This window comes from Carcharodon carcharias, chromosome 3 (assembly GCF_017639515.1).
Source record: "Carcharodon carcharias isolate sCarCar2 chromosome 3, sCarCar2.pri, whole genome shotgun sequence".
Taxonomy (NCBI): Eukaryota; Metazoa; Chordata; class Chondrichthyes; order Lamniformes; family Lamnidae; genus Carcharodon; species Carcharodon carcharias.
In genome coordinates this window covers 133,544,944-133,562,353 of record NC_054469.1, presented here as the reverse complement: position 1 = coordinate 133,562,353, position 17,410 = coordinate 133,544,944, and the positions used below count along the sequence as shown (strand labels likewise).

The following is a 17,410-nucleotide window of genomic DNA, read 5'->3' as shown; positions in this document are numbered from 1 at the left end:
AAATCTAACAGTAAATCAACAGATGAGGCTAGAGGGTATAAAAAAAGAATAAAACTAAAGGCTCTGTTTCCGAATGCATGAAGCATACGAAACAAAACAGATGAACTGAGAACACGTAGGAATAAATAAGTACCATTTGATAGCCATTACAGAGAAATGGCTGCAGGAGGACATAGATTGGGACCTGAATATTAAAGGGTATAGGACATTTAGGAAGGACAGGAAGCGAGGAAAAGGTAGAGGGGTGGCTCTGTTAGTTACTGATGGTATTAGCACAATAGAGAGAGATAACCTTAGTTTAGGAAACCGGGATGTGGAAATGATTTGGGTAGAGATGAGAAAAGGTAAAGGCAAGAAGTCACTTGTGGGACCCCTTATAGTAATGGTATGGTAGAATGGAGCATAAAGGAAGAAATAATAGAAGTTTGTCAGAAAGGTACGGGATTAATCATGGGAGATTTTAACTTAAATATAGGTGGGAGTTTTCTCCCCTTTGGGGCGGTGGCGGGGGGGGAGGTGGTTGGGCGGGAGCTTTCTGATGCTCTTTCACGTGCATGCGCAAAAGAGCGCAGGCCCCAACTCTCCAATTGCTGCGCACCGCTATCTTACGTTGGCCGGCCAATTAAGGCCCGCCCAGCGTGAAGTGTACTCAGAAGCGCTATGCGCTCCTTGTGCAGGCAGGAGGAGAAGGGAGAGTTGGGGCCTGCGCTCTTTTGCGCATGCACGTGAAAGAGCATCAGAAATCTCCCTGAGGCATTTGAATTTTTTAAATTTTAATAAAGAGAAAAAAAAATTTTGAGATATGTTCCCTCATGTGAGTGTCACATGAGCTGGGGCATGTCAGTGAACTTCATTAAAATTTTTTATTAAACTTTAAAAACCTTTATGAAAACTCATCCTGCCCCGTGAATGAGGTTTCATGATAAATGCGAAGGCCGCCTGGGCTCTTCGCCTGCCCACCAACCTTAAGGTTGGATGGGCAGCTCAGTTAATTATTTTAATTGGTTTTTAAATGGCCTTAATAGGCCTTTGACAGCTCAGCGGGCCCACAGCCGACTCCGCTGTGGACACATGCCTGGTGCCACCGCGTGTCATTTTACCCGTCGGTGAGCGGGGTCCACCCCCGCTTGTCGAACCAAAGATTCTGGCCATAGACTGGAAAAGTCTATGCTAGCCTGGATGACGCGTTCATAGAATGCTTCTGGGATAGTTTCTTAGAACAGCATGTTCTGGAGCCAACCAGAGAGCATGCTATACTGACCTGGTATTCTGCTACAAGATGGGATTAACTAATCATCATAGTGAAGGCGCCCTTAGGTAGCAACGACCATAATATGCTTGAACTTTATATTCAGTTTGAGGGAGGGAGGACTGGGATGGAGACTATGTTTTAAAATTTAAATAAGGGCAATTATGAGGGCATGAAATACAAGATGAATTACAGTTGAATTGGCAAATTAGGTTAAGGGATTGGTCAATAGAGATGCTGTGGCAAACATTTTAGGGGATATTTTAGAATACACAGAATAGATACATTCCAATGAGTAAGAAAAAATCCAAGGGACGGACACACCATCCATGATTAACCAGAAAGGTTAAAGGTAGTATCAAACTTAAAGAAAAAATATATAATCGTGCAAAGATAGGTGGAAGGCCAGAAGATTGGACAGAATATAAGGAACAGCAAAGGATGACTAAAAGATTAATAGGGAGGGAAAAATTAGAGTATGAGAGAAAGCTATCTAGAAATATAAAAATAAATAGTAAGGGTTATAAATATAAATATAAATATTTAAAAAAGAAACGAGTTAACAAAGTGAGCATTGGTCTGATAGAAATTGAACCTGGAGAATTGATAATGGAAAACAAGGAAAGGACAGATGAATTGAACAGATATTTTGCATCAATCTTCACTATGGAGGATACAAGTAACATCCCAGAAGCAGGTATAAATCAGGAAGTAGAAGGGAGGGAGGAACTCAGGCAAATTACAATCACCAAAGAAGTGGTACTGAGTAAATTATTGGAGCTGCGGGCTGACAAGTGCCTGGGTCCTGATGGACTTCATTTTAGGGTCTTAAAGGAAGTGGCTGGTGAGGTAGTTGATGCATTGGTTTTAATTTTCTGAAGCTCCCTAGATTCAGGGAAGGTCCCATTAGATTGGAAGATAGCAAATGTAACCCCGTTTCAAAAAGAGAGGGAGTCAGAAAGTAGGAAATTACAGGAAATTGGAAGTAGATCAGAGAACGTTTACCAGACTAATGCCTGGAATAGGCAGGTTGTCTTATGAGGAAAGGTTGGACAGGCTGGACTTGTATCCACTAGAGATTAGAATAAGAAATTGAAATATATAAGATCAAGAGCGGTCTTGACAGGGTGGATGTGGAGAGGATGTTACCTCTTGTGGGAAAATCTAGAACTGGGGGTTACTGATTAAAAATAAGGGGTCGTCCGTTTAAAACAGAGATAAGGAGAAATTTTTTTCTCCTGGGGGTTGTGAGTCTTTGGACCTCTCTTCCTGAAAAGAAGATGGAAGCAGATTCTTTGAATATTTTTAAGGCAGAGGTAGATAGATTTTTGGTAAGCAAGGGGATGATAGATTATCGGGGGTAGGTGGGATGCAAATTTCAGGTTACCATCAGATCAGCCGTGATCCTATTAAATGGCGGAGCAAGCTCGAGGGGCAGGATGGGCTATTCCTGCTTCTTGTTCATATGTTTGTAGGAGTCACGTATTTGATTGGATATATATGCAGGTACAACCTTTTAGGGAACATGCTAAATGACTACATCAAAACGTTTCTTGACTCACATACGGAATGCAACTGTTACCTTGGTAATGTGAGGGACTGGATTTTACTCTCCTTTGCCGGTAGGTTTGAAGGTTGGGTGGGGTGGGGCATGTAAAATCCAGAGGATGGCCTTCCTGCCATTTATGCTGATCTGTCTGAAATTTTATGGGAGAGGCTGGAGAGGTGTTGGACAGTCTTCCCACCCATGGGCCTTTTGAGGCTCTTAAGTGGTCAATTAATGGCCACTTAAGGACCTCATCCTGCCCCCACTGATATTTAGAAAAGTATGATGACTGCAGACATTCAAGAGTTCCCGAGCACCTTTAAGATGTGGCACCTGTCGTGAATTCAAACTAGCATGAACCTGCTTCCTTGCAGTGATTTCACACCTCCGAGCTTTGGTGCACTTGACAGTCAGATGAAAAGCTAACTCCCAAAATTTACCCCATTTTTCCATCAGAGCACACTTAAAATCATTACTAGATACAAAATAAAGACACAATTTTATAGAAAAGCCTGGGCATTTACTAGATTATAGTAAGCCCCATGTTTTGCTAGCAGCAGCTTGTGGGTACCTTGTTCTATTACTTTTCCATTGTCAATAACAGCTATTATATCTGAATTCTGTATGGTCGTCAGACGGTGAGCTATTACAACACAGGTCCTTCCTTCCCTTGCTTTGTCAAGAGCCTCCTGAACAATCTGAAAAATAAGCAATTTTGCTTTAAAAGGAGTTAATGTAACAAGTCAAATCTCTATTACTTTCAATTTTCATGATTTTTGGCTATTGGTAAAAGTTTATTGATACAGAAGCTTTCCTCTTATTTAAGTAACAAGAACATAAGAAATAGAAGGAACAGTAGGCCGGATAGCCCCTTGAACCTGCTCCACCATTCAACAAGATCATGGTTGGTCTGATCTCAGCCTCAACCCCACCTTCATGTCTATTCCTCATAACCTTCCACTCCCCTAGAGTTGAAGAATCTATCCAAATCAGTCTTGAATATATCCAATGATTCCGCTTCCACAGCTCTCTGGGTGGAGAATACCAAATTTTGATGATTGTTTTTCAGGACAAAGTCGTAAGCTGGATTTTCCACCTACCCACCACCCCCCCCCCCCACCCCCCCACCCCCTCCCCGCCCCCGTGGTGGGCTCCCCCACAGCAGGGCAGGCAAGCCATTGAAATCTCCATTCACACCGGTGAGACCGGAAGATCCTGCAGGCATGAGGGCTGGAAAATTTCAGACATAGTTTCATCATGTACATTTGAAATAATACACTATAACTGAAGGGAACTTTCTAATAAGATACAAATATTTCTTGATACTGCTCCTGTGTAGCATCTCAAGATATTTTATGTTAAAAGCACTATATACATGCAAGTTATTGCTTTTTGAATGGAAGAAACAACTATTATTTATAATTTATATGTCTTCTTTAACATAGGATGTGCGGTAAAGTGGAGTCCAATGTACCTTTAAGACAATACAAGTGGATTAAACCATGTGACAGTACTGACCAATCAACGTACAGCGCAGGCTACTGGTTAACTGCAAGTCCAGAGGTCAAGGTGTTTTGGGGAGCATGCAAGGATTTAGTGCTCTGCTTTCTGTTGCAATAAACAATCACAGTTTGTCCCTATGTCGGTCTCTCTCTGTTGTTGATAGCGAGTGTATATGAAGGCTTGCAATTCGAGTTTACTCGACTAGTGAACTCATAGGGCAAAATTTTAGCTCAGCGGGTGGGCAGGCGCGTGCCCAACCCGCTCGAATGTAAAATGGCATGTGTTGACGTCAGACAGTTACCTGACATCAACGCACAGTCATGTGATATTTCGTTCGGCGGGCACGTGCTGGAGTCAGTAACGTGTCCGCCGTCAATTAAAAGGCCTGTTAAGGTCATTATCAATTAATTAGAATTTCTAGCTGCCCAACCAACGTTATGATCGGCGGGCATGCGAAAATGCCAAGCGGCCTTTGCACTTTTTAGGAAACCTCATTCATGGGCAGGATGAGGTTTCCTAAAGCAAATAAAAATAAAATTTAAAAATGTAAAATTTAATTAATAACATGCCCCTGGTCATGTGACAGTGGTAGTGTGGCCCAGTGGACTAAGTCGCTGAATTTATGCTCTAGTTTCTATGGGGACGTGGGTACAAACCCCACTACTGCCAGAGTTTCAGACAGTTCAGCTTGCAGAGGAGATTTACTAGGATGTTGCCTGGGCTGGAGAGTTTTAGTTATGAGGAGAGATTGGATAGACTAGGGTTATTTTCCCTGGAGCAGAGGAGATTGAGGGGGGACATGACTGAGTTGTATAAAATTATGAGGGGCCTAGATAGGGTAGACAGGAAGGAACTTTTCCCCTTGGTGGAGTGATCAATAACCAGGGGACTTGGATTTAAGGTAAGGGGCAGGAGGTTTAGAGAGGATGTGAGGAAGAATTTCTTCACCCAGAGGGTGGTGGGAATCTGGAGCTCTTTGCCTGAAAGGGTGGTAGAGACAGAAACCCTCATAACATTTAAGAAGTATTTGGATGTGCACTTGCGATGCCATGGTATACAAGGCTATGGGCCTAGTGCTGGAAAATGGGATCAGAATAGTTAGGTACTTGGTGACCGGCACAGACTCATTGGGCCAAAGGGCCTTTTTCTGCGCTGTAGACCTCTATGATTCTAGTCACATGAGGCAACACGTTTTATTATATTATTTATTTATTTACTAAAAATGCTTCATCTCCCTGAGGCATCTCTGTGTCTCAGGGAGATTATGTAGCGTGTGCTCGTGTGCATGCGCAAATGTTGCGCTCATCCCACTCGCCCTCCTCCCCCTGCCTGCACAGGCAACACTGAGCGCTGCCGCTCGCGTTTCACGCTGGGTGGGCCTTAATTGGCTTCGATTGCGGGCGGCAGTCGGATTGGCAACCACCACCACCCACCCCCGCCGAGCCTGCACGCCAAGGACAAAATTCTGCCCATAGACTCAAGTCATAAAACTGGTGATGAAGGTGAAATTTCTCAGACCCCTGAGTGAGAATCCACAAGATGGGTGAGCAAAATATTAGAAAGAGAATACGTATTTATGTTGTCAAATAGACGGCAATAAGAGCAGAAAGCAATGCTGCAGTTTAAAACTTTTTAAAAAAGAGAAAAAAAAACTGCTGCAGAATCGCAATTGCGGGGATCCCGCCAAAGCTCAAAACGAGCGCAAAACCCAGCACAGAAAAGCCAACAGCTGCAAAGCTGGAGTTAAAAAAACCAATAACTGCTCTTAAAGTGGCAATACATTTAAAGAGGTACATGCAAGAAAAATAGCTATGGACAGAAAATTATAAGAGATCCCAGAGGGAGGGCAACTCTGCTGAAGGCAAAACACGAATCGATCAACTGCAGCTAAGAGAGCCCCGGTAAGCCAAACACATAAATTTGTCATTAACTGGGAAGAACATTGGAAGCGCAGTCTCCTTGCAGTCGTTCACAATGCCGCAATTCGGGTGTGTTGGTCCATTTGACTCCATTTCAGATGACTAGTTTCAGTATGTTGAACAGCTAACATTCTTTTTTTTTTTTACCACCAACGACATATTGGGGGAGAAAAAGAAGAGGGCAATTCTTTTGTCCTCATGTGGGAGCAAAACATACGGGCCAACCAGCAGCCTTACGTCACCTCGTGCCCCAGACTCAAAGGGCAGAATTTTGCCCGCGGATGGCAGGCAGGCCCCACCAGCTTGGGAGCAGACAGCCAGCCGACTCCTGCCACTGAAACGGGGCCCGCTGCCATTTTAAGTGGGCGGGCCAATTAAGGCCTGCCCAGCGGCATCCCCGACAGGAAGTGCTATGCGCCTCCTGTTCCGGTTGGGGGGGGGGGGGGGGGGGGGTTGGTGGGGAGGAGGATTCCCCATCTGTCAAAGCGCGCGAAAGAGCGCACTTCTCCCTGAGGTGAAGTGCTGCCTCAGGGAGATTCATGACAGATAAGGTGTGTAAAAATAGAAACATTAAATATTATTAACATGTTCCCCTCATTTGACAATGTCACACAAGATGGGACATACTAATAAAAACACATAAACTTTATTACTTTTTTTACAAAACAGACATGAAACTTCATCCCATCAGTGGATGAAGTTTCATAAATACTCTGGAGCCCGTTGGGGCTCCTAGCCTGCCCGCCAGCATTAAGGTTGCCCGGGCAGGTCTTTAATTACTTTAATTGGCCTGTTAATGCCCTCAATTGCCCATTGACAGGTCGGCGGGCGGACAGCTGATTTCGCTGTCCACCTGCCTTCCTAAAAATTTAAAGGGACTGGGATGATGTCGGGGATTCCTCCTGACGTTATCCCGTGTTATTTTCCCCCTCGGTGAGCGGGCCCCGCCCCCAAATCATCGAGGGGAAAATCCTGGCCAAAGGCTTTTGACGAGTTAATAAAAATTGTACAGAGTCACCTGAGACCAAAGCCCTCAGTCACTATGCAGCTCTTCAAGTTCAATTCAAGGAACAGGCTTCCAGGGAAGACAATAGCTGACTATATGGCCATTTTAATGGCATTGACTGAGCATTGCAAATTCAGAAGATCCAATAGTGATATGCCGAGACGCCGATATATGGGATTGGAGATGATACTATTCAAAGGCATTTGCTAGCCGAAGATGATCTAGACTTCAGTAAGGCATTAGAATTAGCCACAGCCACTGAGAGTGCTGTTAGAAATTCAGAAGCTATAAGGGATACACAAAATGGTGCTGTGCATCCGGCAAGGCAGGACAGACCAGCAACAAAAGGCACAAAAACATCAGACACCACAGAAAGGCGGGAAACGCCCCCTATGTACAGATCAGTAATAAACAGCAGTACCACAGTGAAAACCCACAGAATGAATGAGAGAAATGCACCCAGGCATCCAGTGGGTGATCGACAATTCAGACAAGTTGAATGCTTTTTCTGCCACTGCTATGGTCACTTAAGGTAGCACTGCAGTGATAGGCTGAGACAGCATTTTAAAGACAAAGGGAGAAATCATGACTTATGTCTCATGGAAAAACCAGAAGAAAAAGAATCAGATATTCATTCGTTATATAACCTGAAAGTGGGTAGAACTGAGCTGATCCAAGTAGTCATTATAGTCAATAGACAACACATTAAGATGGAAGTTGATACTGGAGCATTGATAGCTGTCATTGGAGAACATACATTCAAATACTTGAATAAAGGAACCCATCCTTTAAGATTGGAAGTTTTGGAAGCTAAACTGAGAACATACACGGGTGAAGAAATAAGACTGAAAAAGTTATGTCAAGTCTCGATAACATATGGAGATCAATCTGAAAGGTTGCCCTTGATAGTAGTATCTGGAGAGGGCCCCAGCTTAATAGGCTGCAACTGGCTCGAAAAGGTTAAACTGAAATGGGTCAAGATTTTTCAAATTACAACAAAAGGCTTACAGGAATTGTTGCAAACGTATGCTTCCTTTTTCAACAACGTGTTAGGAAGGATTCAAGGGCTACAGGCCAGGACACATGTAGGCCCAAACGCAAGGCCCAGATTTATAAGAGACAGACCAGTCCCTTATGCACTACAGGACAAGGTTGAAACCGAACCGAACAGACTGGAAAAATTAGGCATCCTACAACCAGTGCAATTTTCTGAGTGGGCAGCACCCATTCTTACCTGTACTGAAGCCGGACCAAAGCATGAGTTTGTGCGGTGACTATAAGCTAACTGTCAATGAAGTGACCAAACTTGATAGACACCCAATACCCAAGATTGAGGAATTGTACTCCAAGTTGGCCGGGGACACCACACATTCGAAATTAGACATGAGCCATGCCTACCAGCAGGTAGAGATGGAAAAGGACTCTAGGGAATTCATCGCTATTAATACACACTGAGGATTGTATCAATACACATGTCTACCCTTTGGGGTCTCCTCGGTATGTGCTATTTTCCAAAGAACAATGGATAACTTGCTCCAAGGATCGTCCCATGTTATTGTTTACTTGGATGATGTGTTAGTAATGGGACTGATTGACGATGAACAGTAAGCAGTTCTAGAAGATGTGCTCAAACACTTTTCACAGGTGGGGGCACATTTAAAACAAGAGAAGTGTCTGTTCCAAGCTAAGGAGGTAGTTTACTGGGGCCACAAGGCACAGGGCCTGCATCCTGTGTAAGAAAAAGTCCAGGCCATTTGTGAGGCACCTGCCCTGCGAAATACCACAGAGCTTAAGGCCTTCTTAGGCATGGTAAACTACAAAGGCTGATTCCCCCCGAATCTCTCAGCTGTGCTGGCCCCATTGTATGGCCTGCTTAAGAAGAACCAGAAATGGAGTTGGCAAGCCCCGCACCGGGATGCCTTCCTGAAAGTGAAGCGATTGCTAAAATCATCGGCCTGTTGGTCCACTTTGAACCCAAGAGCGAATTCATTTTAACATATGGTGCGTCCCCTTATGGAATAGGGGCTGTCCTTTCACATCTGATGGCGGATGGCTCTGAATTACCCATTGGTTATACATCTCGCGCACTCAGTGTCGCAGAGCGACGATATTCCTAGATTGAAAAGGAGGGCTTATCTATTGTGTTCAGCATCCGGAAGTTTCATCAATATCTCCAGTCACCATTTCCATATTATGACCGATCTCAAGCCCCTACTGGGATTATTTGGAGAAGATAAAGCGATACCCGCTATCTCATTGGCTTGCATCCAGAGATGGGCATTAACATTAGCCACCTACAAATACACTTTTGTTCACCATTCAGGAACACATGCTAACGCACTGAGCCGCCTTCCCCTGCCAGCTAATAACAGGGAGGCTCCCATTCCCCAGGTCTTAGTGCTATATTTTCTGGATCCCTCCCCTGTTCAGACCAGACAAATCCGTGAGTGGACAAGCTGGGACCCACTATTGTCTAAGGTATGGAAGCAGGTCTTGAATGGTTGGTCAGGTGGATCCAAATCCGAGGAGATGAAGCCCTATTCTGATTGCACATATGAACATTTCTGCCAGGATGGCATATTACTCTCGGAGCAGGGGTTATTGTGCCGCTGAAGGGGCGAAGGCCGTTATTAGCCAAGCTACATAGCGCTCACTCGGGCATTAACAGAATGAAGATGCTCGCACGCAGCTATTTGTGGTGGCCAGGCATGGACATGGATATAGAAACCCTGGTCTAAAGCTGTCCTCAATGCCAGCAGGTGTAAGAGCTCCCCCACCTCACTTAGCTCCATTGCACCATGGGAATGCCCAGGGTGGCCATGGCTGTGTCTCCACAATGATTACGTGGGACCCTTCTTAGGCACAGTGGTCCTTTTACTGGTTAACTCTCACTCCAAATGGATGGACATCTATGAAGTCCGGTCGCCCACGTCAGCTGCCACCATAGACCGTTTGCTGCAGAGTTTTGCAGTGCATGGGTTGCCGGAAGTCCTCGTGTCTGACAACGGGACCACTTTTACCAGTGGGGAGTTCCACAGGTTCACGACCTTTAACAGCATTATCCATATCAAAATATCATCCGACCACCCAGCATTGAAGGGCATGACTGAGTGGGCAATCCAAATGTTTAAATCCAGGATGAAAAGGATGGAAGGGGATTCCATCAGCACGAGATTGTCTCAGTTCTCGTTCGCATACTGGACCACGCCACACACAACAACCGGCATTGTCCCTGTAGAATTGCTAATGAAGACACATCTCCTCACCTGCCTGACCCTTATCTGGCTGAATTTAGAGGGGAGGTGGAGAAAAGCCAATAGGCACAGAAGAGCAGGCACGATGGTCATGGTCACAAAAGAACTTTCACGGCGTGAGATGCAGTTCTCATGAAGAACTTTGAAGATGGGCCCAATTGGCTGTTAGGCGTGGTGAGTGCAGAAACTGGATCCCTCTCCTATAATGTATCAGTGAATGGCTGGATAATTAGATGAAATGTGGATCATCTTTGCAAAAAAAAAACACCAGTCCCACAAGAAGAAATGCAGGCTTCATCTACACTTGAGACTGTTCCGAATGTAGAGGACAGGTAACACGTTTTGGAAGCACTGGTGGGGCCTGTAGGACCTGAGGAGGTCAGGGAGACAAACCTGCTAATTTCCACTGAGGAACCGAGTAGACAACTGTCCCGTGAAAAGGAGGTCTCGGAAAAACCAGCGGAGGTTGTTGAACTGCAACACTCAACACGTTCGAGAAAGCCTCCTGAGAGACTTGATTTGTAAATAGTTATTACTGTAAATGGTTCACATGTTATTAAGTTTGTCAACTGTATTTTTTTGGTAAAGGGGAAGGGATGTGTAAAGTGGAGTATTATGTATCTTCAAAAGAATGCAAGTAGACTAACTGTGTGACAGTACTGACCAATCAATGTACAGCATGGGCTCATGGTTAACTGTAAGTCTGGAGCTCAAGGCATTTTGGGGAGCACGCAAGGATTTAGTGCTCTGCCTTTTGTTGCAATAAACAATTACAGATTATTCTTATGTTGGTCTCTCTCCGTTATTGATAGCAAGCATCAACTAACAAGTCTATATGAAGGCGTGCAATTTGAGTTTACTCGACTAGTGAACTCATAAACTCAAGGTATAAAAGGATCCTTCATAGAGGAATGAGATCAAGGTCTGGCTGCCAAAAGTTTGGGGTAAGATTAGGAGAGAAAGTGTCAAGCTTGTTCTGAGTAATAGGTTCTGAGAAGCTTTTAAAAGTGGAAAGAGAGCAGAGTGAGCTAGAGAGGCAGAGGGCTTAAGGAAGAAGTTGTAGAGAGTAGGAAAAAAGAATGCAGAAGCAGAGAAAGGGAAGCTGCTTCTCCATATTAAGTCAAAGAAGGCATTAGAAGGGATGCAGGATGCAAGGCTAAAGATAGTTGCAAAGAAGGATAAGGATTAGAATTTAAAATGGTGAATTTGGGACAAGGTGTCAGTGCAGATCAGGGCAGCTGTGAATTTCTACCTAAGAAATATCTCAATTTTACCCTCATCAGAGCTCTATCCACCACAGTCAATCCAACAATTTAACTGACAGAAATATCTATGTACCTCTACTAATTTCAATTATGGCTGCTAATGCGGAACAGTCTGGGAATTGGTCAACAGTTATCCAATCCCAAGGCAATATGCTATTATAGCATAACGTTTTGAACCAGTGTTACATTTTACCTGGATTACGTGGCTCTGGAAGGATCCCAGGCCAAACTGCTTCTCCAAAAGGAAAATAAACAGAAAATACTGGAAATACTCAGCAGGCCAGGCAGCATATGTGGAGGGAGAAAAATAACCAATATTTCGTGTCAATGACCTTTCATCAGAATTGCCATCAATCAGGAGAAGTGAAATAGAAAGCAATAAAAGTGAACAAGGTAAAAGAGGCAAACAGAACTCCTGTTGGGGAGAGGAGCAGAACTTCTTCAAGGTGGACACTCCTGGAAGAGAAGTAGTAGTTAGTTAAAACTAATGCTAAAGGAAAATACAGCAAATGCTGAGAACCTGAAATAAAAACAGAAAATGCTGGAAATACCCAGCAGGTCAGGCAGCATCTGTGGAGAGAAAAACAGAGTTAACATTTCAGTTAGATGACTTTCATTAGAAGTGGAATGTATTTTGTGGTCACATATATGGAAATTATCTGTCACCAGCATCCAATGCTGTTTGTGAGGCTTTGCTATGTGCAAATTTGCTGCTGCATTTTCCTACAACAGTGACTACATTACAAAAGTGCTTAATTGGCTGTAAACATATGAAATATAAAAAACATACAATTTCGGAACAGGGGTAGGCTATTTGGCCCCTCGGGCCTGCTCCGCCATTTAACAAGATCATGGCTGGTCTGATTATGGCCTCAACGCCAATTTCTTGCCTACCCCCCGATAACCTTTGACTCCTTGCTAGTCAAGAATCTGTCTACCTCGTCCTTAGAAATATTCATAGTGATAACGGGTAGAATTTTGCGTGCGCCCTGCAGGTGGGTTTGCAGGCAGAGGGGCCTGTAGAATTCCTTGGATTCCTTCCCAGTGACCTCCTGCCTGCCCCGACCTCTGCAATTCTATGGTGCAATAAGTGAGGTCTAGGCCAGTCCACCACCCACCCTTGCCCAAATTGAGGCCCTTAAATGGCCTGTTAATGACCACTTAAGGGGCCACTTCCCACCCAGCCACAATTTTCAGGCTGGTGGGAGGAGTGGAGGAGTTCAGGGGCAGGGGGATGCCTGGAAAGTGACCCTGCTCAGGCCTCGGTCAGGAATTATGGGTGAGGGGTGAGGGTGTGCACTTCCATCAATATTTTCCTTTTAACATCGGGTACCCACCCACCCCCCCACCCAACCACAAAGTCTGGCCCATGCGGGGGCTCCCTACATCCCCTGACTTCTCCATCAACCTACACCACCCCTACCCATCCCCTCCACCACCACCCCCACCCCACCCCCTGGGCCTCACCTCCTTGACCTACCCTAAGACCCCCATTCTTACCTGGTCCTGGATGCTTGGGAATTAGAATCTGGGGACTTCTTCTCGTCCCAGTCCTGTCCCCTGCAGCTTCTGGCGCAGCTTGGGCTAGAGAGCTGCAACCAATCAGATTGGCCGGAGGCTCTCTAAGGCAGGAATTCTTCCCGAGTGAGATGTGGAGGTCCCCTTTCCAGCCAATTAACACTCATTGGATATGTTGGTGTTTGCCATCAAATCTTCTGCGGGCAGGAAGGGAAACCCCGCCATCCTAAAAATCCTGGCCAGTGGATTATTTTGAAGCACAGTCCTTTATCGTATAGACAAAAACAGCAGCCAATTTGAACACAGCAAAATCTCCTAAATACAAATGAGGCCAACAACTAGTTTTGGTGGTGTTGGACATGAAAGAAATGCTCACCAGGGTATCCAAAACAAGCCTGCTTTTTTGACTAGTGCTATGGGATCTTTCACTTAAGAGACAGCAAACACTTCTGATGAGTCAACACTCCCTCAGTACTACACCAAAGTATCAGTCTGAAGTACATATCCAAATCGACAGTGTGACTGAACCAATAATCTTTTTACTCAGAGGTGAGAGTTCTAGTTGGTAGTACTCACATGCAATTAGTGTGAGGATTGCCAGCTCCGGTTTGGACAATTTCCTGGAGGTTTCATCACATGATCTCCTGCCTCCAACCAGCCTGTTCAGTCAAACAGCCTTTTTCCCCACCCCCAATAATCTTTATAACTAATAAACAGAAGGTTAAAAGAAAATGGAAAGAACAAACAATTAATTTTAATGGTTGTGATTTTTCTCCTGCCTTGTTTGCAGTGATGTCCAGAAGGTTAATTTTTAATTCTTGAATGCCCCACAATAATCATGGAGGGTTGGCAACCCTAACAGGTGTACAAAATGTATTTTTCTATCTACAATCCTGTTTATGATTTGTTCCAGAGTTTTGTGTGCTGTTGACAGATCTGCAAGAATGCTACAAGCCTGAGTTTCTCCAGCAACTGAATACATTTCAATAAAACAAGCCTATCGGGTTTCAATCACCGCTCCCAGTCAACGTTAACATTCCTGAATGAGGTGTTTTTTGCTTAATATGCAAATCTGGTGTCATCGTACAAGACATTTTAGATGAGAATATTTTTGTTGTCTGGGTTTTCTTGAGATTAATTACTTCTTTAATTGTTTCTAAATTGGGTGCTGAATATGACTTGTTCTTTGCAAGGGACCTCTTTGGCCAAATGCAAATCTGAGGTTACTTGGTTTTTAAACCCTACCAGTGGTGCTTTATCCCCAAATCTTGGGTCCCATGCCAGCTGCAAGCCAAATAGGAAATTGTCAGGCATGCTAAAACCAGCTGCTGAGACAGAGCATCTTTTAAACAATATTTCCTGTGTTGCTGGTTTTAGCAAGTTCCAGCTCTTCAACACTTGGCTTGCAGCTGGCCGCACAAGACTCATGCTTCAGAATCCCGCAGCATTAGTGAGGGCCTGACACAATACATATGTTGTATATGCAGCCACTAATTTGGACACCCGAAGACTGGCATCGCAAACACTCTGCTGACATGACAGGATTAAATTTATCAAGCAGGGTACTTAAGGTTGACATACACCTACAGCAACAACTTGCATTTATATAGTGCCTTTAGTATTGTAAAAAATGTCCCAATGTGCTTCACGGGAAAGCTATCTGACAAGAAAAGCTTCTTTAAATATATAAAAAGGAAGAGAGAGGCCAAAGTTAACATAGGCCCCTTAGAGAATGAGGCTGGGGAAATAATAATGGGGAACCAGGAAATGGCAGAGGAGCTGAGTAAATACTTTACATCAGTCTTCATGATAGAAGATACTAATAGCATTCCAAAAATACTAAATAATCAAGGGGAAAAAGGTGGGGGAGAAAATAAATATAATAACTATTACTAGAGAAAAACTACTAGGGAAAATAACAGGGCTAAAGGCTGTTAAGTCCCCTAGACCTGATGGGTTGCATCCTAGGATATTAAAGAAAGTAGCTACAGAGATAGTGAATGCACTGGTAGTAATCTTCCAAGAATCCTTAGATTCTGGAAAAGCCCCATAAGATTGGAGAACGGCCAATGTAACATCCTTATCAAAAAGGCATGGAGACAAAAAAACAGGTAATTGTAGGCCAGTTAGCTTTACATCTGTCATTGGGAAAATGTTGGAGCCTATTATAAAGGATGTAATAGCAGAGCATTTAAAAATACATAATCTAATCAAGCAGAATCAGCATGGCTTCATGAAGGGGAAATCATGCCTGACAAATTTATTAGAATTCTTTGAGAAGGTAACAAACAGGATAGATAAAGGGGAACCAGTAGGTGTAATATATTTGGATTTCCAAAAGGTGTTTGATAAGGTACCGCACATAAGGCTACTTAATGCGATAGGAGCCCATGATGTCAAGGATAGTATATTAGCATGGATAGAGGATTGGCTAACTAATAGAAGACAGAGGCCAGAATTTTCCGGCTGATGTGTGGGTGGTGTAGCCCGCACGTCAATGTGTAAAATAAAGCGTGCTGACATCACGCGAGCCATCGCGATATTTCAGTGGGTGGGCACAATCAGATTGCCCACCATAAATTGAAGGGCTCGTTAAGCCCCTTAACTTGCCAATTGCGTACGATTTTGAGGGGCTCTTGCGAACTTTGGGTCGGCGCACAGGCCCAACAGGAAGGCAGGTAGGGGATTATTTAATAAAACTTTTGCAATATCGGGATATGTGGACTCAGAGGGGTTGTTCATGCTTTTCACGAAGTTATAATTGATGAAAGTGTTTAAAACATACCTGTGTGATTGTTAGTAGTTCTCATCGATGTCCAAGAGGTTTTTGTGTAAAGCGAAAGCATTCTGCAGACAGCATTCTTTTTCGGCCTTGCAGCTTTCCAGAGGCCTCCATTTAACCTGGGGTTCTGACCTCTCCAGTGAAGGCACCTCCCCTGAGGAGGAGGGGAGGGATAGAATCAGGGGGAGGCCAGGACTGGACAATCAGCCTCCAAGGGGGGCACCTTTGGGTGTCCAGGCGCAGGGTCAAGAGGTTGTCGAAGGTGCAAGGGGCTGCAGAAGACATCACTATCCTGCTGCCAGGATATACAGGTGCTGAAGCAGCTACCTCAATATGACCGAGGTACAGTGCCGAAGGAAGCTCCAACTCTCAAGGGACACAGTCAACTATATCTGTCAGATGATTGGCCCTGAGATCTCCCCTGTGTGGGTGGACACCCCATGCTAGCGGCTCTGAAGCTCACAGCTGCCCTCCACTTCTATGCCACTGGCTCCTTCCAGGGCTCGGTGGGCGATCTTTGTGGTGTCTCCCAATTAGCTGTCCACACTTGTGTCAAGCAGGTTACAGACGCTCTGTTCAGATCGGTATCCATTTTTATCCACTTCCGCTGGGACCAGGCAAGTCAGGCACAGTGAGCCAGAGGCTTCGCAGCCATTGCTGGCTTCCCTTGTGTCCAGGGTGCAATAGACTGTACACATGTGGCCATCAAGGCGCCAGGTGAGCCTCGTGCCTTTATCAACAGGAAGGGCTCCCACTCCATGAACGTGCAGATAGTGTGTGATCACAGGATGCAGATTTTACAAGTCTGTGCAAGGTTCCCAGGCAGCTCCCACAATGCCTACATCCTCAGACACTCCCAGGTGCCGGAGCTCTTCAGTGCTGGATGGTTGTCTGCTAGGTGACAAGGGCTATCCCCTGCGAAGATGGCTCATGACGCCACTACGCCGTCCAAGAACAGAAGCTGAGGGCTGCTACAATAGGAGCCAGGGCACCACAAGGGCTGTGGTGGAGAGAGCCAATGGTCTTCTCAAGATGTGCTTCCAACGCCTGGACCGCTCAGAGGGTGCACTCCATTACCCCACAGATCGCGTCTCTCTGATCGTGGTAGTCTGCTGTGCCCTGCACAATCTTGTGCTGGAAAGGGGGGATGCAGTTGACGATGAAGACCTTGACTCCTTGGATGAGGCTGCACATGATGAATCCAGCTGTGCCTCAGAGGATGAGGAAGGACAGGGCAATGATGGAGTCACAACGATGACCCGCGTTTACACCAAGGAGGCAGGGACACCCGGGACAATTTAATCCAAAGAACCTTCAGCTAGCTCCATACACATGGATCAGCAGGACCAGCATTGCCTGTAACTTCCA

At 44.9% G+C, this 17,410-nt stretch overlaps 1 protein-coding gene across 1 annotated transcript in view; it reads right to left on the bottom strand.

The window, feature by feature from the left end:
• Positions 1–2,596: 2,596 nt before the first annotated feature.
• LOC121275888 (ATP-dependent translocase ABCB1-like) overlaps positions 2,597–17,410 on the bottom strand; it is a 141,166-nt gene continuing 126,352 nt past the window's right edge. The window contains exon 25 of the mRNA XM_041183682.1: positions 2,597–3,493. Within this exon, the coding sequence (XP_041039616.1) occupies positions 3,296–3,493 (198 nt within the window). The 3' untranslated portion in view covers positions 2,597–3,295. The remainder of the gene's footprint in view (positions 3,494–17,410) is intronic.